Below are 27,973 nucleotides of genomic sequence, written 5' to 3'. Positions count from 1 at the left end.
AAACTCAAGACTTAATACCATAGGGAAGTTAATGAAGCATTTCAAACACGAGTAACATTATGTTCATAAGTAATTTTTTATTGACTTTTAAAAAATTACAATTTAAATAGGAAAAGTGGAGGGGGTGGGGGGGGGGGGTATCTTGTGTTGCTGTGGCATGGTCAGGGGGTGGGGGTGTAGGGTTATTGCCATAGGGCTAGACTGCCACCCCATGTACACGAGGCAATAAGTGTTGGTAAAACTGGGTGACATGAAACATCTGTGATGACATCTTTCCTGTCATTGGAACATGTTTTGATGAGTCTTCCTGTCCTGTAGTCATAGCAGTGGATTCCTCCCTCAGCGCTACCACTGTAAACAAGGCTCCCGTCATTAGAAACATCAAACCCTATATTATAACCTTGTATCTGAAATTTGTAAAGAGAAGAGAGAATGGTAACCAAACTAAAATGGCATTTTTATGGGTATTTAATGTTCTTGATAATCCCCATTTTGTTTGATTAGCATTGTTGCTAAGATGCCGCTACAACTTCTATTGCTCTCATGTTGTGTCATAAAGGCAGTTCCTATTCGGGACGAAACAAACTGATGGTACCCTTTGACATTACTGATGACCATCTGCTAATCCTTGTGTACTTCTCACAGTTCAATAAGATTGAAATAAAAACCAAGCAAACAGAAACATTGCTTTTTATGAAATTATTTGAGGAGCATGTCAAAATTTCAGCAATGCAAATATTTCTTGCCCCAAAGTAAAACAAATAAACTTCATGCAACAATAAGACACTTTCATTTGACTTAAGTTGACCAGTATTCATTGAAGACATTCATCATTCATATTGCTGAAACAAATCTAACCCCATCAATTCGTATGAAAAAGGGCAAACTATCCAGCCTGTCATGAACAAGTACGTAATATATAAATCAGGCATAAGTAGTAAGCGTGCTTATTGAGAAAATACTTCACTTTGTGATAGAAGCAAGCCACTTGGTATATATATATATATATATATATATATATATATATATATATATATATTATATATATATATATATATATATATATATATATATATATATATATATATATATATATATATATATATATATGTTGGATTATGATCTTTAAAAAAGTGTCTGAGCCCAAAAAAAAAATTTTTAAATCCAAGATGGACGTCAATGATTTTTAAAATTACAATGATCTCATAAAACATGAATATTTCTCATAGGCTTGCTTGTTGAGAAAATACTTCACTTTGTGATAGAAGCAAGCCACTTGGTAATATGTTGTCCATGGATTATGATCTTTAAAAAAAAGTGTCTGGGCCAACAACAACAAAATCCAAGATGGCCGTCAATAATTATTAAAATATTAGTATTTCTCATCACCAAAATTACTTAAAGTGGTATAATTCGTTGAAATTTTACATTAATACAATGCTATTTAGTGTGGGCAATGTCCACATGTTTCTAAATAAGATTTATTCTTTGAAAAGTATTGAATAGTGCATCTGTATATTTGAAAATAGAGGTAGAAATTGGAAATGTTTCGAAATTCCAAAAATGTCATTTTTCAAGGGCCATAACCCACGTAAATTTCAATATTTTTTGGTGGAACTTACACATGTCGCGAAAAATATGATATTCTTCAACTTTTCTTCTTTAGTGTGTATAAAAATATTAGTAATATTATGAGATAATTGTAATTTTTCAAAATAATTGGCGACTATATTGGATTTTTGGAGGCCAGTTTGAAATTTTTTTCTTGCTCAGACACTTTTTTCAGACTACACCCTATGGACAAGATATATACCAAGTGGCTTGCTTCTATCACAACCTGAAGATTTGACCCCTATTTAGCAAATAAGCAAATAAGGGAAAGCTATTGAAAATAGCCACTGGTTTAGATTCTCTGCTTCTTAGTCAAAGATCGAATCAGACAATAAAGCAATGTCACAAGGTTACCATCAAATAGAATAAAGGATGAGAACAGGTTGAAATAAAAAGTAAATTTAAAAAGTTAATAGTATATCACCTTGTTTGTAAACATGGTAAATTCCACTTCCTTGATCATATATTTGATTTTTACCAAAAAATATAAATTTAGACTAACTGTTAATTTTCAACAAAAAATTCAGGGAGAGGATATAACAAAATAATTTTACATGATACATGCATGGGGAATTATGAATCGCAGGGCTCATATGCATGATATGAATTTGTTACCCAATACAGTGCAAAAATCGTATAATATTGAGCACATTTAAAAATGCTCTATAGAGAATAAAGACACTGATTTTGCTTGAATTTAGTCATAATTGTAGTAATATTTGTTGTATATTCGAATAAGAAGAAAATAAAAAATAGCAAAACCTAAAAAGAAAGCAAAAAATATCAACTCATTCAAATAAATTAATAGCAAATTCTATAGAATGGCAAGCACGCTTTCTCCTCTCCATGGCTCTTATGAATTGAATCTGTCCCTTGAGGGTATTATGCTGTTATTCTTGTCAGATAACATTTGCTACACTTGGTGTCCCTGTACTGCTCTCTGCAATTGTTGTTGACCAAGTGCAAGCCAAATGAGTTATTTGGTGACATATAATAAAAAAACAGCATGTTTGTACAGCAGTCTTTGCCGAGGCTTCAGGGCAATTCACATCATTAACAGTCAAAATCCGTGATAGAAATAGCAAATACATTAAACTTACCGCCGAGTTCTAAAACCCTTGTAATTTATTGATTGTGCCATCAGGCAAATCTGCTAACGATAAATTGCAGTAATCCATATATGCCAACACAAAAGTTGATATCAATTTTTTCAACTCATTAGTTGTCTAAAACAGCCTTTAAAAAGCAGTGCGATAGAGCTCTAAATTTATTAGTTTAATTTATGTGCTATTCCATTGAAAAATTATTGTCTACTTTATGCCAGACTGTCCAAATCAGGCCAACGGTCGTGGTTATGTTTCTTCAACAACAAGTTTATTAACTCTTTAAGATTCAACCCGACAAAAACCGACAACGGCCAAATATTCATGGGCGGGGTAGTCAAGACTAGCCTCAGTCAGTAAAATCCTTTGTTTGTTTGTTGCTTTAGGTCTCTTCCAACACAATTGAGGTTATATGAGAGACCGCTGAAACAAAAAAACAAGCAATCTAACAAAAATAGTACAAATGTAAATCAAAATCATAACCTAAAGATATCATAAGCTAAATTATAAATAACCAAGAACAAACAGGCAGAAGATGTACAGAAAAAAAAAACTATCCCCTGTCAAAAATACAATCACAAACCAAAGAAGCAGGATAGGCTAGTAAAGAGAAGAAGAAACGACATCACTATCGGATCGTACACCCATGCGAACATCATAGGTATATGATTCAAGGGTGATGCTCCCATCCAACCACCCGCTCAGTAAAATCCAATCATTGTGAAGGAAATGACAGGCCTGTCAGTTTCACAGGATGTTTTCAGCTTTATTTTTATAAATTTGCTGTCAAGGTATTATGCTTGTGTTATGCAAAAAATGTAACACCGTTTTGAGTGTGTCTTATTGATAAAATCTAAAAGTAAAAATATAATTGTGAAGAATTTGAAAGTCACATTTCTGAAATCAGCTTGAAAAAAGAAGAACATTGGTCTTTATTTCATAAAAATCGGTTGAAAACCAACTGTTTTACGAATAAATTTGATTTTAAAAATTGCATGGGTTTATTATAGCTTTTTTTAGCAACTTTTTAATTTATCGGACGATTTTCTTGATTTTTATATCATTGTTTATATCTCAATGAGACGAGATCATTGATATACTTTGTTTGTTTAAAATGTAACTAGAACATAACTTTGCTTTTTTACTTATCAACATGCCTGGCTAATATAGTCATCAAGGTGGTGATTCTTTAATTCAGAAAAGTGAGTGGAGCAGGCACTTATGTTGGTAACAACAAGATATGAAGTGAGTAGAAAAGTGCCAGAAGACAATAGAGAATAAAAATTTTTTCGCGGCGGTGGTGGGGTTTGAACCTGCGACCTTATTGGTACGACAACTCCGCCTGGCAGGTGAGAGCGTGGCTCTACCGTGTGAGCTATCCACGAACACAAAAATATTCGTTTCAAACCCAAAGTCATTTCTAGATCCCTCTCTCACCCACTTCTTGAGATCGCCGATTCGTTCGCCACCATCGCGAAGTAATGTTGACCAGCAGTTAAGCCCAATAGCCAATATTCTCATCACAAACATACAACATAGAAACGATTGAGACATTGAGTACGCTCCGGCGTATGGGGTGAATCTTTAATTCAGAAAAGTGAGTGGAGCAGGCACTTATGTTGGTAACAACAAGATATGAAGTGAGTAGAAAAGTGCCAGAAGACAATAGAGAATAAAAATTTTTTTACGCCGGAGCGTACTCAATGTCTCAATCGTTTCTATGTTGTATGTTTGTGATGAGAATATTGGCTATTGGGCTTAACTGCTGGTCAACATTACTTCGCGATGGTGGCGAACGAATCGGCGATCTCAAGAAGTGGGTGAGAGAGGGATCTAGAAATGACTTTGGGTTTGAAACGAATATTTTTGTGTTCGTGGATAGCTCACACGGTAGAGCCACGCTCTCACCTGCCAGGCGGAGTTGTCGTACCAATAAGGTCGCAGGTTCAAACCCCACCACCGCCGCGAAAAAAAAATTTTTATTCTCTATTGTCTTCTGGCACTTTTCTACTCACTTCACATCAAGGTGGTGATTATGACACAACTATCCGACGACCGTCTTCTAAAGCTTCAGAGATGAATCACTGCATAGTTGACAGCTGTTGACACGTGAGCTGTCAGACTGACCAATCGTTGAATGGTCAAGATTTTCAATAGCCAATTGTTCTTCGATCAAAATATTAAGAACTCACGAGAACAAAAGTTTGAAATATGGTGAAGAACGGACCTATGAAATAGTTTCTGGGTAGAGTTTAGCCATGAGTGACCGTAGAAAACAAAAATGCTACTGCAGACATCAAAGGGTAGGCTTATATCATCAAAGGATGTCTACATGATTGACAGTCCATTTAGGGAACTCATTATCTACGCCACCAAAAATAAACTGAACACTAGAGGGTTAAAGAACATCACCAAAATATAAGGAAATAAAGAAATATCTGCCATCCCACTCTAGAGTAAAAGCACACAGTCCTCTGTATCAAATAGCAATTCATATGAATAGGCGCAGAGGCCAAATGCATGGGAGCTTTATCTACGCCAAAGAAGTTCCAATGTATCATATTATGTATATCTTCTTCTTCTTCGTTCCCGTCACGTCACATGGTCAGTCCGGTCTGGTGAATGAAGCCCACAGTGGTCCTGAGGTCGTCCTCACTGCCGTACAGCTTCTTTGAGTATGGGGTTGGGTCAGGCCAGAAGTTCCTTCTCAATTGGTTGTACTTTGGACATTCCATTAGGACATGATGTCCATTTTCATTTTCAAGTCCGCAGTCACATTGTCCAGAGGCACCTGCTCTGGACATCCTCCACATATGTTCCTTTAACTGGTTGTGTCCAGTTCTCAGTCTGAAGATGATGACCTGTTCCTTTCTGTCGAGCACCTTGATTGGGTCATTCATGTTGTATTCTGGGTGCTTCTCTCTCCATCTCTGAGACTGGATAAATTTGGCCATTTTGTTAATTTCTCCTGTTGAGTACATTGGGGAGGGTTGCTGCATGCGACTGCCTGCCTTTGCCAGTTGGTCAGCGATCTGATTTCCAAGTATCCCACAGTGTCCTGGAATCCACTGCAGTACCATGTTGGTAAACTTGCTTAGCTTCATGAGGTCTTCCACCAAGGCGTCTATATCATCCGCAAAGGACATCATTATATCCTCCAGAATTTTCTTAGCATCTGTTAAAATCACTATGTGTCTTGGTTTTTCATTTTCTGAGAGGATTTGCTTAACAGCTTCATGGATTGCATCTGCCTCTGACTTGTAGATTGAAGTGCGAGTACCAGTCGGTTTGCTGATCTCCTTTTGTTGACCATTTGTGTACTCGATGTGCACTCCCATATTATGTATATGACTTTTATTGATATGCCCACTGTAGGCAAAGTAACTTTTAATGGGCTCAATATTATTTACATTGGACTCAGTACAAATTAAATTCAATCAAATTGTATAAGACATATTTCATTCATATCAAAACAAAAAAAAATCATAAATAGATAAAAAACAGTGTGTTATACAATTACTAAACTTACTTTGTGTCCTTCAAAACGTTTGTTTTTATCCATTTTGTATGGCCTGGTTGAACAGAATAATGCTATATACCCCCCTTGAGTCTGAGCTAAAAACTTTGTTTCTGATAGACTTCTTTTCAGTCTAGTGCATGTGTACTTTTCCTGAAATATATAATTGTAGCATATATATCATTTTTATAGATAATAATTGAATTAAATAATCATACTGACGATATGCCCTTATCGTCTTGGTGCTTGATCAGCACATAAGGCTGACATCATACTGAGGATATAGCATTATAAAAATACAAACGAAAGAGTGAAAATGGAAAGGCTTTGTATGGGAACAAAACAGACAATGGACGTTTCGGGTACAAACCCTTCGTCAGCACAACAATACACAAATAAACGTGGAAAACAAATAAAATATAATGAAAAATAACTTGTATCGTCTGTACTCAATGGTGGTTGCAGTATGAATGAAATGTTAGCGTGGCGTGGGTAGAGGATAGGGTGCCCCAGGGGGGTGATCTAATTGATAAGCAAAGGTCAGCGTCAGGGAACAGAACTTTCCAGACTATAATGGAAGATAAAAGACATATTGGTAGTACTAGTAGTAGTAGTAGTAGTAGTAGTAGTAGTAGTAGTAGTAGTAGTAGTAGTAGTAGTAGTAGTAGTAGTAGTAGTAGTAGTTGTAGTAGTGGTAGTAGTAGTAGTAGTGGTAGTAGTTGTAGTAGTAGTAGTAGTAGTAGTAGTGGTAGTAGTAGTAGTAGTAGTATTAGTAGAATGCTGTAGTGGAACAGTAGGGGGCAGAGGAGGGGGCGAGGTGAAAGGGTCACGGCGGAGGTGGGAGGGGGGTGGGTTGTTGGATGAGCGAAGGTCGAATCTTCGCGAAGGAACGATGCGATAGTAAAGTGGAATACACCGATAAATAGATAGATGGATAGACAGATAGATAGGTAGATAGACAGAAAAGAGCGGAGAGAAGGGAGAGAGAGAGAAAAAAAAAAAAAGGGGGGGGGGGGTTTGGTTTGAGGCGGACCAGTAGAGAGGGGGGAATTAGAGAGAGAGAGAGAGAGAGGGGGGAGGGAGAAAGAGAGAGAGGGGGGGGGGGACAAAGAAAGAAAGAAAGAAAGAGAGAGAGAGAGAGAGAGAGAGAGAGAGGGGGGGGGGGGGGGGAGGTGAGAGAGGGCGAGTAAACAGCCGAGTGATAGCTGGGTCTATATGTATATTAATGGATAAAAAAGTGGATGATTGGACACAATGAGAGATAGCTAGGAAGCTAGATGACTATGAATCGGTGGATAATCAGTAGATAGATAGCTAGCTAGCTAGCTAGCTAGATAGATAGATAGATAGATAGATAGATAGATAGATAGATAGATAGATAGATAGATAGGTAGGTAGGTAGGTAGAGTTGTAGTTTTAGTAGTATGAACAGTAGTAGTAGTAGTAGTAGTAGTAGTAGTAGTAGTAGTAGTAGTAGTAGTGGTAGTAGTGGTAGTAGTAGTAGTAGTAGTAGTAGTAGTAGTAGTAGTAGTAGTAGTAGTAGTAGTAGTAGCAGTCGTTCTCGAATCTATGACCAAGAAAGGAAAAGGCCAAAGGGTAGAAACTAGATGCAAAATGCTCATCACTTTCATTATCAAACAGCTTATTTGAGTTATTTCTAAAATATAAGTAGTTGATCTGGACAACTTAAGACTATAATGGACAATGCTTAAGAAGTTGTTGCCTACAAAAAACATTTCCATTACATTTCTCATCTTTGTTTGATTCCAGAATTGTTTTAGTGGATTGAAAAGAGAATATGTGAGTATCTAAACTTCTACATTTCAATGGATACCATTACAAGAAGAATGAATGAATTTCTTTACAGTAATAGAAGAAGAATAAAAAACCCTCTCTAATCTTTAATCACGATAATTTAGACCTTAAATTAAATTGTCGGTGTATAAGTGCACTAGTTATGTCTCAAACATAACACTAAAAAGAGAAAAGGACGTGCAGATACTCATTTCAGTTCGCAGAGAAAAAAGAATTATAACCTGGTAGATTTGGTTGGAGATGACATTGCCAGACTTAACATCCCAAGCCATGATGGTCCGATCAGAGGAATCCCTGGAAATGATGTCACTGCAAGAAATGAGCTCATTTCCATTTTGAATGAATAAAAGGTCTTGGGGCTGTGGAAAAAAAAGTCATATGCTGATTCTTTAAACAAAACTTGAACATTTTTTTACTTTCTTCAAATTTTGTTTTTACACAGAGACGAAAGTAAAGTTTAAAGCACTTTATAATAATACAACTGTGAGCCTCATTCAAAGAATGGAAGCACTGATACTGATATATAATGCGATGGTGCTATGTTAAATAACTACATGATAGATGGCTTCTTCAGAGCAAACATTGATGTCAGACTGGGCTGTACACTTTCGTCAACACTCTCACCAATTTACCTACAAAGAATAAAGCAGAATACACCGTCGAACCATCAATATTAACTTCCAATTGGTGTAAACAATTATGTAACGTGATAAAGATATGATTGCATATAGCCAACAAGAGCTGAAGAGGCAAACAGACCACTTGCTAAAACATCTCCTGAGCTTGGCATGGAAATTAGCACAGATAAATCCCAGGCATTAATGAATAACTCATCAATTTCATTGTCAAACAAACACAAAAACTAGCATGCTAGTTTTACTAGTTAGATAATTACCTGCCCCATATCATCTTTGTAAGTTAAAACCGTAGTTGGTGCAAGAGGAGTCCTCATGTCCCAAAACTGGATGAGATTTTCAGAGCCTGTGACAAAGCAGTTGGGATTGTTTGGATGCATGGTACAGGCCACAACAAAACCAGGATGAATGTGTCTAGACTGAATTGTTCCTTTAAAAAAAAAAAGATTAGAATATATTTTGCACTAAATACTGTTGTTTTTTTAAGTCACAATATATAACCTTTCAGAATTACTTTTGAAAATATTTTGAGCTTTGAGATTTTATATAGCACAATATCCTCTAAATGTGCTCAAAGCGTTTTACAAGGGGTCCTGGCCAACAGCAACACTTAACACATATAGGATGGGACATGACGCCTATTAAGTGATATTACATTTTGTTGAACAGAGGCAACGCTGTTAATGACCAGGTACTCAGTTTACACCTGAGTATGGTGAGAGAACGTGAGTAAAGAGCCTTTTCCAAGGACTCAACTTGCACCGAGTGAGGCTCGAACCCTAGACCTCCCGATCTGAAAGCGAGTGTCTTACTACAAGACCACATAGCCACACAAAATATAAATATTGAAATCAATTATATTACTGAGCTGATTTGGCAAGTATTACAATGATTATCTTATCATGCATTGACATAATCCTGTACTTAAACACAATAACAACATTGTAATGAGGTTTATAATTGGTGTGGAGAGTGGAGAATACGTCTGAAACAGGTTGGATTGGTAAATATAATTGGACAAGTCAAGACTTCTAAAAATCGTTGCTACAACATTATTTGCTCAATCAGGGACACATTCATTTTATCCAAAAATATAATCTTGTCTATTTTGTTGATTTTTATTTTAATTGACTTGGGATTAGTTTAAAATGATAACTTCTATCATAAACGAGTAGCACTTCAAATACTTTCACTAACCGAGTACAGTCCCTTTCAAAAGAGTTCAGGTTCTATTTTTCTATTGTATTTACTATATTTTTCTACTTTTAAATGTGGTAAGAATGCATATATTATACAGTTGAAAACAGTAGGAATTAGTTTTTAGAATGATAACTCACATTTTGTACGAATATAGTATGGGAGATACATTCATCTTATATTAGCCCTCTACAAATGGCTTTTGCAAAATAATTGTGCCTAAAAGAATAGTATCGTATGATAATAGTGTAGGGTGAAATCATTGGGCACCATATTCTTCAAATATATTGATCTTTCCATAAACATTAAAGCTTCATTCTGTGAGACATGATTTATCAAAACTTTCCATTATTTCCAATCATCAACGATATTCATTACTCTAATGAGACCATTAAGAAACTCATTACTGAACCAAATTGAGAATCATTGGAGTTTTATGAATGCAACATATAACACATAGCCCTGAGGGTTTATTGCTTTAAAGTCCACTGGTAAATAAAGACAAGAGGTGTAATTCAGTTCCGAGATGAAGCTATTCTGATTCAAATGAATGTAAATAGAGATAATTGTACCTAGGAATATTGACTATGACACTTATTTGTGTATTAGATATTTAATACTCAACATTATCATATTAACAATTAATGTCATTTATATAACTTTCATAAATTGTATCTATGCATGAAAGTTTCTCAGAGCATTTAAAGGTTTTTAAAACCTATTAGCTCTTCAATGATACAATACGATGCAATATAATAAATAAATCTGGAAATTGCATAATTAATGTAAAATAGGAAACCCTTGTGATATCATTTTAGCTGTAAACTTGTATTAAATCATTAAAAGCCCTCTAATTTTATTACAACAATAGAAAGGAAATTAGTCAGACTTATAGGTTGTTACATTTATTTTGATGTTGATGCTTTCTGTGTGCTGGCACAAGTGATAAAAATGTGCTTTATTATTTGATTGTTCAGTTTATGAAAATAGCTGAATTTCTAGACATTTTGATTTACACACTAAATATTAATGGTCATCTATCTTTATTTCACCACTAGCTACAAGTGGTTATTATATGATATAGTATGATAATAATTTTAACAGCTCTCTGTCATATATATATATATATATATATATATATATATATATATATATATATATATATATATATATATATATATATATATATATATGCAACCATTGATTAATTACAAGGGACTATGTATGATGAAACTCTAAAGCTAGCTAAAACTTTTAATGGACTAATGCAAAATATAATTAGATGCAAAAGTCCAGAAACAAAGAAAGTAGATTTCATTACATTTATCTCTTTATAAAAATCAGACACTTGCCTGATTCAACGTCAGTACCAATAGCTGTCTTATCATAACTACAAGATATTATGCTTCTTCCTTGCTTAATTACAAGGGACTATGTATGATGAAACTCTAAAGCTAGCTAAAACTTTTAATGGACTAATGCAAAATAATATAATTAGATGCAAAAGTCCAGAAACAAAGAAAGTAGATTTCATTACATTTATCTCTTTATAAAAATCAGACACTTGCCTGATTCAACGTCAGTAACAATAGCTGTCTTATCATAACTACAAGATATTATGCTTCTTCCCTGCGTTCCCCATACTGCATTTCTCACAGCCTTGGAATGATGAGTTATGGTCGCAACACAACGATCAAGACAGGACCAAACATTCCACACTTTGATTACAGAGTCCATCCCTATTAGAGAGAGAAAAATTTAAGTAGGTAACTTGAAGAGTCTCATGAAGAGTGGAACAACATAATCATATAAACATAAAATCGAAAAATATCAAAATAATCAGTAAAGAAATAGAATTGACACTTAAATTTTTACCGGGATGACAAAATACCACATAAAGTATTATTCATAGTACTAAGTGTTTCTATCTTATTAAAAGCATGATGACTCATCATCAAATAAGAAATATTTACTGAAGGAAAAAAAATATAAAACTGTGATGTATCCTAAACGACCAAAATTAAAATATCAAAGGTTAATTATGAATGGTCTTACAGCACTAGTTGACAAATTCAAATGAAATAGCTTTTAGCTTTTGATTATAAGTCGAGTATAATAACTTATACTTATAGCGCTAATTTCATATGGAATCTATGAAATTTAAATTTGTCAAAATTATTAAGAAGTCTTACCGGTTGTCAATAATAAATGGCTATAATTTGATTTATTCCATAAAATTCTGTTGACTGCTTGATGGTGAGCTCTCCATGATGTATTTAATTTATAAGCACACTTACAAGATATTTTAGACGTCAAATATGGTGAAATCTTGCTATGCACATAGAACATTTTCCTCTTATCACATGGCTTTAATTCTGCTTGAGAATTCATATCATGTAGTCCCTCAGATGGACAAAGTCTTGAAGAACAAGGAAATTTCTTAGTTCTTTCATTATTTAAACAATTTTCAATGGATAAAGGACGTTTTTTAATATTAATTCCAGATTCATTACCAGAAGTACTTTCTTCAAATGTATCGTTATCATGCTTAAGAATTTCAGTATTGGTTGTATCAGGAATAAATCCTTTCCAAAAATCTCCTTCTGGAACACTAAAAGAGAAGTTTCCATCTTCATGTTTTGACTCAGATTCTCCTTTTCCAACGATGAAACTTTTATTTGCATTTACAGAATCTGTGGTGGATCTGTTTGATGTATCCATTCCAAAGAAATTCATTCTCATATGCCGAGACTCTTCCTTCTGCATGCATAAATCTTTATTAGTTGAATCACCACCGTATTCCTCATCAGAGTCACTGTCAGTACCAGCATACGCTTGAATACTTTCCATATTTGGCATAAAGATAAAGTAATTGTGTTGTTTGTTCACTATCAATTCACATGTAACTAAGCAAGTGACGTTCTTCAGCAAAGTCAACTGCCCCTCCAAATTCTAATTTCCTATATTCTGACATCAATTTATATTGATATCCTGATATATAAAAATGTCACATGAAATGCACTTAATTGTTCCTTTATACAATAAAAACAACACGATTATTAATGTAAAGCAACTTTTATATCATCTTCCAAGTCTTGTCAATATCAGCAATTCTGTTAAAAGACGACATTGAATTCCCTAAGTATACTCTGTAACACAGCCTTGACAACTTTGCAATATCATGAAGTCAGTGTAAAAAAGGAATACCTACATTATCATTGGCTAGCATTCTGACATAAAAGTCACCAAGCTTCCACGGTAGGCATTCAATAACCGCAAATATGACCCGCTAGCACAGAATGGTATTTAAGAGTTTTGAGTTTTGTTTTTTTTTTATATTTTAGTTTTGGGGCTTTTGCATATTAATAAAGCTTATTATATGCTTGAACATTTGAAATCAAATTTATAAGATTCTGGTCATCTGTGGTCAAAATATGAACAGTTGAATTGAGGAAATTGTAAAAATCTCTAGTTTTGAGACAATAGACTTAAAAGTTTGTCGACCTTCAGTCATGGACTAATTCACGTCAAAAGTAACTGTGACTGTGCATACTCTATAATCTAATTTCAAATGTCAACAGTGTAAAATTAATTGGTATCTGATAATTTTCAATAGTGGCTTAGTTGAACACACACACACACACACACACACACACACACACAGCGAGAGAGAGAGAGAGAGAGAGAGAGAGAGAGAGAGAGAGAGGAGGAGGAGGAGGAGGAAGAGAGAGAGAGAGAGAGAGGAGAGAGAGAGAGAGAGAGAGAGAGAGAGAGAGAGAGAGGAGAGAGAGAGAGAGAGAGAGAGAGAGGAGAGGGGGGGGGCGGTATTTTTTAACGAACTAAAGTTCTGAAAAATCAAAATGTTTCTTAGAAAGTTGAAAGATGCTAGTTTTTTAAACAGAGGTAGGTTTGTAAAAAAAAAAATATTTCTCTTTTAGGTGAATGCATGCTCAAGGCGAATTGGACATTCAGCGGAGGTTGGTAAGCCAAAGGCAAAGGCGAGGCTCTCTGTCTCTAGAAAATCAATGACAATGACTCTCAACCCGAAAGTGAAAGAACTAAAAGTCTAAGTCTAATCGGCAGCTTGTAGTACATAACGTAAACAGTCTATTTCATGAAGTTATGGTAAAAATCATTTAATCAGATGCGGTGGAGGTAGAGTGTTCTAGTCGTCTTTGAACTGTAACGAGCGAGCTCTCACAGTAATAATTTTGGTTGTTTGGGTTTCCAAGAAACGATACTTTCATTACACGTTTAGACGTTTTTGTACTACAGTCTTAGCACTTTTCTCTGTCACACCTTCACGTTTTTTATCTGTGGATGTTACTTTTTGTTTCGTCATAATATTTCCCATATTTCTTCAGTAAGTTATGCAGTTTATATTTTGAGAAAATTTAATTCTTTGAAATCGTTCAAAATTCTAACCATGAATTTGTTTTCCAGGTGCTAGGGAGGATCTATTCGTTAAGTTATTCATTTTATATTGATGTTACTTTTTGTTTTGTCATAATATTTCCCATATTTCAGTAAGTTATTATGCAGTTTATATTTTGAGAAAATTGAATTCTAAGAAATCTTACAAAATTCTAACTGAATTTGTTTTCCAAGTGCTAAGGACCATAGATCAAGGAGGATTATTCAGTAAGTTACGCAATTTATATTTTGAGAAAATTTAATTCTTAGAATTTAGAGAAATCATTCTCAGATCTATCTAGACGTCTAGTAGAATGAATCTGTGTTCCATTCCAGGTGCTAAGGAGGATCTAACGGTGTCCATAAGTTTGAGATTGAGTTAAATTGTAAAGAATTAAAGACACCCACTTTCACTTCTCGTTCACGAAAAGTGAAGAGTCTTTTTACCTTATTTCAATTTTAATTGGAGGCAGGGATCGCTCTTGGAGACTTTTTGTGAGGTGAATGTGATAGTGATAGGGCCCTATCAAAAGAGAAACTTAGTAGAGTTGCAATCATGTAAGGAAAGTGCTCTTGGTGTTCAGTGAAGCATTTTTATCGAGCCTCTTGACTTCCTTAAATGAAACTTGAACACTAGCAACCAGTCAGTTTAGCTATATCAGAGCTTAAAGTCAAGACAATTACATCTACTAAAGACAATAACTATATCGAAGTGGCAATTCGGACCCGAGTCTGAATTGCTTCCCGTGGCGATTCGGACTCCTGCCACAATGCGCCTGCGCAATCACAGGAAGTGTCGGAAGTGGAAACTGGGGCGAAAGTGAAGCGTGGTAGGTAGGGTGGGGGGAGAAGCTGCTCGTTCTCAGTTGTCATTGTCAGTTGTCAGTCGGTAGGAGGGCAAGTGAGCGAGCAAGTCACGTTTTAGAACTCCCGAAGGTGACTGCCTTCAAAAGCGGTGATCTATTATTCCCCTTTGTCTTACTTTTTCTTGAGTACTTTTTAATTGTAATTCTAGAACTTTTTGCTATCCAATTTCTCCAGTTTTACTGGCGCTGATATGACCTAAATGTGTTGCAAGCTCCTTAAAAAAACAAAACATAGATCTAAATAATCGTGGTCTTTGGGAGATTACAATTGTAGTCGCAATTGTAAACGTTAACAATCAATTTGCCCTCGCAGATAAAAGAGTGTCTTTGTGTAATGATTGGAAGATTTATTTGATTTGCCATGAGCGTGTTGCCAAAGATACATGCATGACATATCTCTACATTAATATAATTTGTCATTTGCCGCCGCGAAAAAGTGCAATATGACTTTGGGCATTGGGCGTTTTATTTAAAAGGCAGTATAGGTCGGGCTTTGACAAAAGGCAGTGTCTTAATTCTTTTTTAATTAAAAAGATATGCTGTTTTATTTTTAAATATAAAAATAGAGGCGATTCTTGGCAGCAAGCCATGCAATAGAGCCCCGCCACTGGGGTAGGGGCAGAGTACTGTCTAATACTAATATTATTAGATAATACTGGACTAGGTACCTAAATAAAATAAACACTGGTTGAATACGGAAAGAAAATGATCAACTGGTAATGGGATTGGTGGGGGGGGGGGGGGGGGGGGGGGAACCCACAAACGACTGAGGTGCTGGACGCAGGGGAGAACATGGTGATACGAGATCAAAGAGAAAAAGCCGCCGGCTCTTGGGTTGTGGAAATGATTGCTGGGGGGGGGGAGTGTGTGTGTGTGTGTGATTATTCTGTTTTTAATGAATTAGAGATACTCATGAGTGTGTGTGTGTGTTCAGGAAGACCAATACGGTTTCTATAGCTGCAAACGGAATAGTAACTGAGAGTTTCCCTAATGATACTAATGATAAGTTCATCATTCGGGCGCATTGCATTGCAGTATTCCGAGTCGAAGAGCCATGGAGTTATTCAGACTCGACCCTGGTTAGCCACGGAGTTCTATTCAGTTTAGACTCGAGTCCAAATCGCCACGGGAAGCAATTCAGACTCGGGTCCGAATTGCCACGGGAAGCAAATTCAGACCCGGGTCCGAATAGCCTTTTCCTAACTCTATTGCTTGCTATCCAGTGGATAGGTCATTTTTCTACATCAAAGTACTTTTCAAGGATCTATTGGGCCGATCTTCATGGCTAGAGGTGTTCTAAAAAAATATCTAACTAACTCAGAAATTAAAATATTCCTTTGGCCTGTGAGTTAAATGCTTTATCATTTGAACTATCAGGAACTGCTTATTTCATTGGGGAGGGGGGGGGGGGGGGGGTTCTTGTCAAAAGTTAAGAAAAACAGCTGGTTTTAGAAGAGAAGCAGCTCTAATGAAAATTCATTTTGATTTAAAGGTAAAAAAATAAAAATAAATACTAACAAATATTTATCATTTGTTATATATAATGAGATTGGTATAGATTTGTTGATATTGACTTTAACTATGTAGCCAACATCTGGCCAGATTTTTAAAATATCTACTAGGTTAAAAGATAAAAAAGAAAGAAAACTTACAGGCACAAGTATTATATACTACAATGAAAAATAATAATGAAGAGATAAAAGAGTGGAATAAGAAAGACTGAACAGCAATATACTAATTACAAATTCTGGATGTAATTAGTTGATTCTTCTCCCTTAACTCATATTAAATTCGTGTCATTCTTTTTTATTTTTAGGTGAATAATGGCTGAGAGTGAAGCAGAAAAGATGGCATCACTCGATATACAACAAAAAGAAGAAGAAAATAAGGAAGATTTTGTTGATCCATGGAATGTTGCAAGTGCATCCGAAACTGGAATTGATTATGACAAACTCATAGGTAGTATTTTCCTCTACAATGCATGATATGCATATCATCTTTGAAAACAATTTCAAAAGACTGAATACCTGTTTTTTAATGCTCACAAAAAAGTTTTAGAAACGTTAAAAAGGAAAAGAAATAAAGAGAGGAAGGACAAAAGTTACTAAAAATACATCAACAACAAAAAAATGGAGTCAATGATGATTACTTTTAGGTGCATAATTTTAGAGTGCAATTTATTCTTTAAACATTGATCCTACAAAATGAACATGATTAGTTGTTTGTGCGTTTGTATTTGCATGTGTGTTTGTTATGTAGTCTAATTTTTCAAAATTACCTTTCAGTCAGGTTTGGTAGCACTCCAATAGACGCTGAGCTACTTAAAAGAATGGAGGAGATAACAGGCAAACCTGTACATCCTTTTCTTCGGAGGGGAATTTTCTTTTCCCACAGGTAAACTTAAAGGTTATTTAATATGTTATTATATTGTACTTGTTTGTTTGTTTTTGTGTTTTGTGTTTTTTGTTTTTGTTTTTTTTTTTCTAAATTCATAAGTCATGGGCATGCAATTCAATTTGCTGAACTTATTACTTATTGGGAGTAAAATGAGCTTTTCAAGTTGTGGTCTACGTTCCGGATCCTTCTTTATTTATTTTCCAGTTTTCATAGCTTGACAATTATTTCAGTTTTTATTTGCTTGAACTTGTACCTTATTTCCCTATCGATTGCAATGAGCATTGCTAAAACTGATTATTCTGTCCATGCATGTAGGTGTTATTGTTGATTTACCATAATCCAATAGTATGGATTTGCTCTATTCCAGGGAGTGCTGGAGTATGATACAATTCACTGAAAGTCTGGTGTCTCACTATGTCATAATTTCTCCTATACAGATTGGGTTTCATTTTATTCCAACCTTAAATGATATCATATCATTTCCACCAATACAGGCTTCAACAACTCGAGTATTTTTGTCAACAGTCAACCCATGAGATTGGGGGCAGGGTGATGCATTTATTTGGGATTATTTACAAAATTGAAAAAAAAAAAAAAAATTTGATATGAATTATAACAAAATACTCTCATCTCAATATACATGATAGTTATTTCATGATGATATGAGATGAAAAGTGGGTGTTCGTTGAGTGTAGTTTTTGTTTATCAAGTCGTAAACATCCTGAACATCATAAAGAGAAAATTAATTTTCAATGTTACATTACTGAAAACACTAGCATGAAAATTATCCCACTTTCATTTAATATATTCTTCTCCTATTTTTTTATTTTTAGAGAGATGCACAGAATCTTAACCTTGTATGAGCAAAAAAAGCCATTTTACTTGTACACAGGAAGAGGGCCATCATCTGAGGCAATGCACATGGGACACTTGGTGCCATTTCTGTTCACAAAGTTAATACATATTACTTTTTAGTTACCTTTTAGAATTGTCAACTGAAGTGATTAAGTGATTTAGAGTCTTGTTGTTTGGAGTTATTTTTCCTTTTTCTCTGTTTAAATGTGAGAATTTATGATTGCAATGATTAAAAAGAATATCATTTACTTTTGCTACCATTGCTGAGTGCTACACAATTTTCAGGTCTGTCTTTATCATTATTGTTATTTACAAGGTATTGTTTTAATTTTCTTTCATTCTGAAAGGAAAGACAATTATTTTTTCTAATTCAAGGGCAAAAAGAGTAAGAAAATATAATGATTTAGATAGTTCGCCAAGATTGGGCTTTATTGTGTCCTTATGTAGAATGTTAAGTGTTATCAGTTTTTATAATTCTTTTTCCTTTCCCTTTCCAAAGGTGGCTACAGGAAACATTCAATGTACCACTTGTCATACAGATGACAGATGATGAGAAATATCTGTGGAAAGACTTGTCCATGAAGGAGGTGGAGCGTGTGACCTTTGAAAATGTAAAGGACATTATATCCTTGGGTTTTGATCCAGAAAAAACGTTTATATTTAGTGATACAAACTACATAGGGTGAGCATATAATTTTATGATTATGATGTCCTTTGTCCTTAATTGTGCACAGTGATTCTTGTCATTTTACTTGAAGCTTACAAATGATTTATAAGTTAATAATGATCTATTTAATACTTATGAATTATACTGTCGTTATAAGTGTGATTTTTGTTGGATTAATTTTTTTTTTTTTTTTTTTTTTGGTTGTTGCTGCTATCTTGTTTGGCTCGTTATTTTTCTTCTCCTTGCCTTATATTACTACGAGAACATGATTCATCTCATAGAAGCTGGCTTGATACACACAAATTTGAATCAGCATAAAAGCATAAACTAGTTATTATGCATTTCTTGTGTCAAGATATATCTATTATCAGTTTGGATATATTTTTAACATGAAACCAAAACATTTCATAATGGATAGACCCAGAGTGCTGAACAATATTCCTATGACTAGAATGAAAGTCAAATTCAATGAGGTCTTTGGGATTGGATCTCTGATCTCGTTGAAAGCAGTCTCTTGTTGAACATGATGGCCACTATACTATGATAAAGTTTGGTATGATTGAAATAGTAACCTCGCTTTAGACACTTTTGAATTAGTTTCCCCCCTTCAGACGCTCTTGACGGCACAGAAAACTCCTGGTTTTTGTTTTGGGGGTTGGGTGTTGGACATGTTTTAAAGTTTTAAATCTGGGTGGGGTTCCTGACTTCCCATAGTGGGCAGGGGGGTACATACTGTGTCTTCTATCCCCTTATATCTGTTTTCCAACATGCTTTCTGTCTTTGTCTTGGAATGAGATTACTTGGTTTTGTCCTGGCCCTGGCCGGAGTCCTGGCTGGGAGGGAAACAGTCAAATGCAAAGTTATTGTTTTGGGAGATGATATTTTTTTCCTTGTAAATCATCTCTCTGTTATGTATTATGATATTTGTTATTTTGAATGTATAATGGAAGCATTTGAGTGTATTCCTCTTTGTTGGATTTTGTGTTTGTGTCCGGATGAGACTGTAGGTGATCTCAAACTAAGTACATTGGTGGTATGCTCTTGGAATCTACATCTGATCCCTATTTCTTTCCAGTTCCCCTTTGTCTTACTTTCTCTTGTGTGCTTTAATTGTAATTCTATAACTTTTACTATCCAATTTCTTCCTTTTTACTGACGCTGATATAACCTAAATGTGTTGCAAGCGCCGTAAAACCCTTAAAAACAAAACAAAACAAAACAAAGTTTTAAATCCACAGTTCACAAATCAATAAAGTGAACCATCCACTCAATTTTTAAGTTAGTGAGAAAAATAAAATGAATAAATTTGGCAACACAAAACAATGTTTTAGCCTTTTTGCCTTACTCAAGCAAGTGACAAAATACACAGACAATGACTCAATAATAATAATAGTAATAATAATAATGAAAATTTGTATAGCACCTACTTCCATTGTAAATGCTCGTTTGTGCTTCACAGTAAATAGTGCATATTATAAACAATGAAACATTAAACTATATATAAACATATGCACATAAACACAATACATATCGATTCACATATATGATATACATGCATACACACACCTGTATACACACACACACTCATAGCCCTATACAAATGGATGATAATAAAAAAGAGGGAAGAAAACTTATTACAGAGGGCTAGATCAAACACATCACAGTCATTTAAAGATGTTTTCGTTCTATTCAACCATACACTTACTAAACAGCTCAGTTTTAAGATGCTTCTTAAAAGTTTCAACCAACTGAGAATTTCTAGTTTTTAATGTGTGGTGAAAAGTCAATGTATTATTATTATTAGCTTAATTGAAACGATTTCTGCATATTGGAGCTGTTCCAATTAAGCGGCTTGCTCCTCTTACATATATATGACATTCAACTGTGGCAAAATGCTGGAAGTTGGCTAAAGCCCAGCAGATCATTTTTCTTCTTTTTTTTTGGTCTTTTACGTTTACATTCCTAAGATTACGTCTATGTAGAAAAAAATAAATTTTATGAACCATATATTTATATTTTTGTGGGGAAGTATGTAAATATTATATATATATATTATATATTTATTTAATTTTTATTTTTTTTTTTTTTTTTTTTTTTTGCATCAAGGTCAAGCCCTGCCTTCTGTAAGCAAATATTAGAGATACAGAAACATGTGACCTTCAACCAAGTGAAAGGTATTTTTGGCTTTGGGGAGAGTGACAATATTGGGAAGATAGCATTCCCAGCTATACAAGCAGCACCGAGTTTTAGTACCTCCTTTCCACAGATCTTCAATGACAAAAGAGATGTTCCATGTCTTATACCTTGTGCTATTGATCAGGTATGACTGATGAGTTTTGATAAGAATAATGATGATGATGATTAATGATGATAATAATAATAATATTAATACTGCTGCTGATGAGAGTCATCATCAGAATTATAATAGTAATAATAATAATAATGATATTGTTAATAATAATATTAATAATAATAATAATGATGATGATGATGATATTTTTAAAAATAATAGAAATAATGATATATTTCTAAAATGTTTATGTGGAAACCCCAAGCTAGTGTATAGGGATTTATTCTTGATAATTTGATAATTTTTTATTTTATTAAGATACAAGTATATATTGTATAATGACTTTTAAAATTGATTTTGGGTTAAGCACATGATTTTTAATGGGTTTTTTTTTTCACTTTATTCAACCATTAATTCCCTCTTTTTTTTATGTGTGTGTGTCTGTGTATTATACTTTATCTTCACAAGATTCAGTTACTCTTTTTCAGGACCCCTATTTTCGCATGACAAGAGATGTAGCCCCCCGCATCAACCTTCCCAAGCCTGCTCTCATCCATTCAGTGTTTTTCCCTGCTTTGCAAGGACGTTCTACCAAAATGTCTGCTAGTGATCCAAACTCATCTATATTTCTTACAGACACAAAGAATCAAATCAAGAATAAGGTATGTCTATTTAAAATACTTAAATGATCAGGTAGATGTATTTTTTAATCATTTAAGTAAATAGAAAAACAGTAAACAATGGTAGTACTGGGACAAGGGAAAAAATCTTCACTGTAGCCTAGTTCTCTTATATCCATGCATACAGTATTTGAAGGGACGAAATACTGAAATAAATTTTTAAAATGCGTTACAAATTTTGATTTTTCCTCCTAAGGGTAAATAAACCAGGCAATGTGACTGATTGAATGGTGCATGGCAATATCGATATTCGATTATTAATTTGATTATATAGAGATTTAGAGCTAGTCAGTCGAGATGGGCAGAGAATCAATGTTTATATCAATAGGTATGGTAACATTCTTGGGACGCATCCTGTCTATGTACCAGACCAGTTGTCAGTCTAAAAGACAAAATCTGTATTTATGCAGGATCACACGTGGTGGAAATTATTTTAATTTTATAAGTGCTCGTGTATGCAGGGCTCATCTTCAACGTTAGTTGAACATTTTACCATTGAATGGTGCAAGGCAGTATCGATATTCTATTACTGGTTTTGATTTTATAGAGATTTAGAGAGAAGCAATATTTATCTGATCCGAAATATGTTGTTTGATTGAGATGATTTCTTAGTGATTTAAAAAATAATTTTATAAAATGACTTCAAATCATTCTTGAACAAATAACACTCAAAATCCAAAAGATATTTTAGAAGTATAATGCCATTTTATTCAATACAAGTCATTTTCCTAGAACTTTTTCAGAAGACCAAAAAATTACCATTTTCTATAAATCACATTATTAAAATTAAAACAGATAGAGTGGTCCAGTTTATTTTATATATAGCAATCAATACATATCAAACTGATAATGTGTCAAATTTCATTAAGATACAACAACTTTATGAATAATGTTATTTTTAAAACCTAAAAAAAACAGTCTTCAACGTTTGTCAAGGTAAAAACGTCCTGGCCTGTCTCAAGCGAGTTCTTTTACATGAGTTAAATCCCTTTAATCCCCCCACCAACCAATCACCCTCTGACACTTACATCAGAACAAAAGGAGAGTTGGAACAATGCAGCAGTTAAATTCTGCCATCCTCCTTTCCTCTGCTTTTCACCCACCCCAAACCCGCTACTGAAGCCACTACCACTACTAACTGTACTTGAAAACTCAGGGATTCATATTGAGCTCAACACCCACTCATTTCTCATTAGGATAGATACCTAATCAGTCACGAGTTGCACACACCTTACTCTACGCAAAACACCATAGGCCAAAGTTCATAATACTCTCTAGTGGCCTGTAGCCTAAATGTATCATCAAGTTGATTAGTCAGTCATTACCTCTCATTAGCCTTTTGTTTTGTGGCTGTGGTTACATAAAGTACATAGAGAAACATTAATAGTATACATAATCACCAATATTCGTCCACTCCAACCTATTTTTATTCCCTACAAGCTAAGTTTGCCATATATGCTTTCCTCTTTTCTTCTGGAGTAGTTTGTTTTACTCAACTGGGTACTAAATTTGCAACTCACGCCCCTGTTGTAGTCGTGTTCATGTTCCAAAAAATATTATCCTGATATTGCCATGCATGATTTATAATAATAATAATGATAATAATAATACTTTATTCAACCAAAGGAGTTTTTTTTAAAATATGAATTATATAGGCTGTAGAAGAGGGATTTTTAAAATGTTGCATAGTGGCTGGGCTCCCATTGCATTTGAGGCTTTTACTTTTGTTTGTGAGCTGTACTGTATTGATTAAGTTGAAAATGGTATTTACTATTTATTCATAGGGTTGATTGAAAAATGTTTTTATACTATTTTGGATCTTAAATTTAAATCCTTACTGTTTGATTCCTTTTATTTTTATTTTTGTTCTTAGATCAACAAGTATGCCTTCTCTGGTGGTCAAGCAACTGTTGAGGAACACAGAGAAAAGGGTGGAAACTGTGATGTGGACGTTTCTTTTCAATATTTATGTTTTTTGCTTGAAGATGATGAAAAGCTTGAGCAAATAAGAAAGGTGAGATATTTTCTTTGACAGTATTGTGGCTTGTATTGACATATGTAACCTACCACCTTAAAAAGGGTATTGTGTTCGATTGGTTTAGATGCTGAAAATTGAATTCATACCAGAAAAAAAGAACCTTGGATGATGTTTTAAAGGAGGTTGATTAAAAAATATAAAAAGTACGGAAAACTTAAAAGCCATTTTATTATATTAACATTAATTTCATTTCTTGTTATTATCAACGTAAGTGCCTGCTTCACTCACTTTTCTTAATTAGAAAAAAATTAAATGGATGCATTTTTTTTATTTTACACATGTTGTTGTTACCTGCTTACAAATAGCCACTCATTCCACGAACTGCACTTTCATCTAGGTGTTTTTTCAAGCAGATTCATTGAAGGCATGTTTGCCTTAGTCACCTTAATTTATTTTTCTAGAAATATTTTTATTTAGTATTTTTGTTCCCTTAGGGCCAGTTTATAGAAATCACTTTGCAAATGTTTCATCATCTACATAACATGTTTAAGTTTACATTTGTGTCTTCTGTAAATAGCATCACTTTTGGTATAGCTTTGTACATCTTGTGGTTTGAAATCTGAAGATAACTTCAACAGATGGTGATAATGAACTTGGTGATTGTTTCAATTTTTTTTTGCTTTAAGAAATCTGATATTTTATGTTTTGTTTTAAATTGGATTTAAGGACTGAACCTAATGGAATATGGTTTTCACTGGCTATTAACCAGCCTCTTGGGTGACTACATTACTGGATTATTAGCGGGAGTGGACTTCTAGGTGATGAAATTGGGGTGGAAAAGGGAAGAATAACACTGACAAATTTGAGAGGGAAAAGATATTGAAGTTTTGCCAAATAGTAATAATATCCGTCTACATTTTTGACAGTATGACTCAACCACTTTCTTTTTTTTTTATGATTGGTCACCACCTGGTTTATGTTTCGTCCTTCCCTCCCCTTACCAACCAAATACATCTTCCCTTACAGACCATTTGATAGCTAATCGTAATATGTCACACTTAAATTATATGATGTCCTACTTGTCAGGACTATCAATGAGTTTTATCTAGTGTGGAATATGCTGGAATAACTGGCATGATGATAACATAACTAGATGATAGATGTAAGTCACTCTGTCCAGTGAGAAAGGGTCTTATGTTAATCTGTCAGTATAAATTTGTTAGTAATTACAAAAGTAAGATATGTGATTTATGGTAAACATTGAGATGTGGGTGTGAATCAAATTTTTGAATCAGATGGTCTCTACTGCATTAAAAAAATTCTGTGAAAAATCCAGGTTATTAAAAAAAAAAAAGCAGGATATCAGATGGGCATATTTCTAAAAGCTCTGTTGCATGAGATTAACTGAATATTTGAGAGTTATCACAAGGTGGCTTTTTAGGCAGTGACAGATTCCATTATGGTATGATTTGAGATTCAATATCAATTACGACTGATTTAATGCAGTTTTGTTTTGTTTGTGTTTTTTTAACGCCATTCTGACTGAATGGCAGCAATGCTGTCATTTTCAGCCTTACAAAACGAAATATATTGTGTTTTACAGGATTACACAAGTGGAGAGTTGCTCACAGGGCATCTCAAAAAGGAATTGATTGTTCTTCTCCAAAATATGATTGGAGAGATACAAGAGCGAAGAAAGAATGTTACAGATGAAACGGCAAAGCTATTTATGACACCTAGGAAGCTGAATTTCAATTTCTGATGTGCTTTTTGGGGAACAGAATTATTCATATTTTAACCACAAGCTAAAATATTTCATAGGTCAATTGTTATAGTTGTTTTTTCACTTTTTGTCAGAATGTTGACCTTTCTCGTGTTTAATAGCTCCAAACTGATTTTAAATTAATGTCTTATCTGTTTTTATATTCCCATGAGGAACTTTTGATTTTGATTTTATTTATACACAAATCCAAGATCTGCTGGCTTACCCCGATCGAAAGTTGTGACCATAATTATTTTGGGCCTCGTGTCGATTTCCACAGACCATAATTTGGAAAATAGACTCACAAAAACTTTTTTAAAATCTGGAATTAAAATCTTCATTATGATACGTTTTTTTCTCAATATTTTAAAATAACTTCTATATTAAAACGTCAATGTGTACAAAAATATTTGTGATTACAGCAGAGCCAATATCTCGACACTTCGTTACAAAGTCAGAATACAATTTTGGCTGTATTTTTTTAATTTACAGCCTAGGCATTTCCATTGAAAATGTCATTGAAAATTAAAATTTCACAAGAAAGATGGCAGCTCTGTCATTTGCTGCTTAATTTGTTAGGGCATTATGAAAGACATGCCAAAAAAAAATGGTATCCATTTTACCTTGAAAAACTTCAACCTCGATGACCTTGTATGATTTGAACCGTAAAAAAACATTTTTCATCCTAATTAATTAATTCAATTTATTAATTAATGTCCGAAGATACATTATAGTATAGCCTTTTCCATGATGATGGGAAGTGGAGTTACATAGATTAAGAATTTGACCACATTTGTCATCAGGGAAATGCTGCAGTTTGGAGCAAATACTTATTTTGATTATTTTTTTTTTCTATTTATAAAGCCATTTAAAAAATAATTTAAAACATATTCATATACTACATTCTTCTTAATAGACAGTCTCAATCAGCAACCATTTAGAGGGGAAGGAAAAGATGGTGATGCATAAATTGAGATTTAGAACTAGAAGGTGTCATTTTAGGAATGTACGTGATACAAAGTCAAAAAAATGATGCTAATTCAATTAAAGTTCAATGTGGCACCACACCTTGATTCCCAAACTCCACATAATTATAATTTTATGGTTTTTATTTTTAATTTTTAGTTTTTTTTTTCAAATATATACATTGTAAACCTTTTTGTCTTTATAAGGAGAGTCATTTTTTAATGATAAGAACCACTCTGGATTACTATAAGATTAGCCAGTACCTCCAGGGTACAAGACGGAGACCAATCTGTTTTACCACCGTTAAAAAACAGATTTCCCAACCACCCTGTTATTTTTTTTTAAAAAGCCATGTTGCATCTTTCAATTTCAATATTTGGTTGGGGGAAAAAATTGACTCATGAGGAATAGAAAAATAATAATATTAACGTACTGAGAATATGGTACTTGTGTTTGTTTTTTTTTTGTCTTTTAAAATTCTTTATTATGAAAGTAAAGTATTTAATTCCCCGTATAGTCCATACTGCTTAAAAGCAAAAGCAATGATTTTAATTAGCTAAGTTCTGATTCAGAAAAACAATTATAAAGTAGTACTCTAAAAGCATAGTTTTCTCAATTATTGTTTTAAGCAAGGATGCTAAGGGTTGGAATGTATGAGAGATCTGCTTTATGCTTAATAGCCTGACTGCCTTTTTATTTCAAACATTCATTATTATGCAACCACAAACGTGAATAAATGATACTTTAAAGTCCCCCAATTGTTTTTCTTTTCTTTAAACCCATTTTTTCTTTATGAAGAGTGAGCATTTTTTAAACAAAGAATGCAGTTAACATGTGGTTCGAAATCCCAGGCACACATAGCTCATAATTTCTCATTTTTATGCCATTGATGTCTGTTGTCAGGCAACTGTTGTCCAGTATATTCAATCAAATTGAATTCTTGATAGCTCACTCACTTGGTGTGTTGTTTTCCCCAACTTGTTTTCTGTCTTTGTCTTGAAATGAGACTACTTACTTTCTCCCTGGTCCAAGGAGGAAACAGTCAAATGAATAATAATAAAGAGGTTTGGGAGATATTTTTTGGCTTGTAAATCATCTCTCTGTTACTGTTATGTACTTGTATATTTTCTGGATTGAATATATAATGATCTGTAAGTGTAAGCATTTGAGTGTATTCCTCTTAGTAGGATCCTTTGCTTATGTCTGGTTGACGCTTTTAGG

At 33.9% G+C, this 27,973-nt stretch overlaps 2 protein-coding genes across 8 annotated transcripts; one reads left to right on the top strand and one right to left on the bottom strand.

Annotated features, from left to right (window-relative positions):
- Window positions 1-57: 57 nt before the first annotated feature.
- LOC144962910 (WD repeat-containing protein 25-like) lies at window positions 58-14,100 on the bottom strand. 4 transcript variants are annotated; one of them, XM_078896305.1, is made up of 7 exons: window positions 13,972-14,100; window positions 12,071-13,299; window positions 11,447-11,617; window positions 8,942-9,111; window positions 8,268-8,405; window positions 6,244-6,384; window positions 58-407 (listed from the first exon to the last, which is right to left on the bottom strand). In XM_078896305.1, exons 2-7 carry the CDS (start codon window positions 12,735-12,737, stop codon window positions 183-185), a joined length of 1,512 nt encoding a protein of 503 aa, XP_078752431.1. In that variant the 5' UTR covers window positions 12,738-13,299; window positions 13,972-14,100; the 3' UTR covers window positions 58-182. The 4 variants fall into 4 exon arrangements, with proteins under 4 accessions (XP_078752431.1, XP_078752434.1, XP_078752432.1 ...); XM_078896308.1 differs by having other exon boundaries at window positions 12,071-12,910; window positions 14,080-14,097; XM_078896306.1 differs by having other exon boundaries at window positions 12,071-12,910; window positions 13,972-14,079.
- Window positions 14,101-14,151: 51 nt separating this feature from the next.
- Window positions 14,152-27,504, top strand: LOC144962909 (tryptophan--tRNA ligase, cytoplasmic-like). Of its 4 annotated transcripts, XM_078896304.1 has the most exons (10): window positions 14,283-14,321; window positions 14,487-14,519; window positions 16,974-17,116; window positions 17,443-17,551; window positions 18,388-18,507; window positions 18,909-19,091; window positions 21,183-21,396; window positions 21,855-22,028; window positions 23,920-24,060; window positions 25,628-27,504. In XM_078896304.1, exons 3-10 carry the CDS (start codon window positions 16,981-16,983, stop codon window positions 25,784-25,786), a joined length of 1,236 nt encoding a protein of 411 aa, XP_078752430.1. In that variant the 5' UTR covers window positions 14,283-14,321; window positions 14,487-14,519; window positions 16,974-16,980; the 3' UTR covers window positions 25,787-27,504. The 4 variants fall into 4 exon arrangements, with proteins under 4 accessions (XP_078752428.1, XP_078752430.1, XP_078752427.1 ...); XM_078896302.1 differs by lacking the exons at window positions 14,283-14,321; window positions 14,487-14,519 and adding an exon at window positions 14,152-14,241; XM_078896301.1 differs by lacking the exon at window positions 14,283-14,321 and having other exon boundaries at window positions 14,381-14,519.
- Window positions 27,505-27,973: the final 469 nt, after the last annotated feature.

The sequence above is a fragment of the Berghia stephanieae genome, chromosome 1, assembly GCF_034508935.2.
Source record: "Berghia stephanieae isolate SIO BIC M18660-M18661 chromosome 1, UCSD_Bste_1.3, whole genome shotgun sequence".
Lineage (NCBI taxonomy): Eukaryota > Metazoa > Mollusca > Gastropoda > Nudibranchia > Aeolidiidae > Berghia > Berghia stephanieae.
Note: the sequence above shows the minus strand (reverse complement) of the source record. Positions and strands in the feature narration are given on the sequence as shown.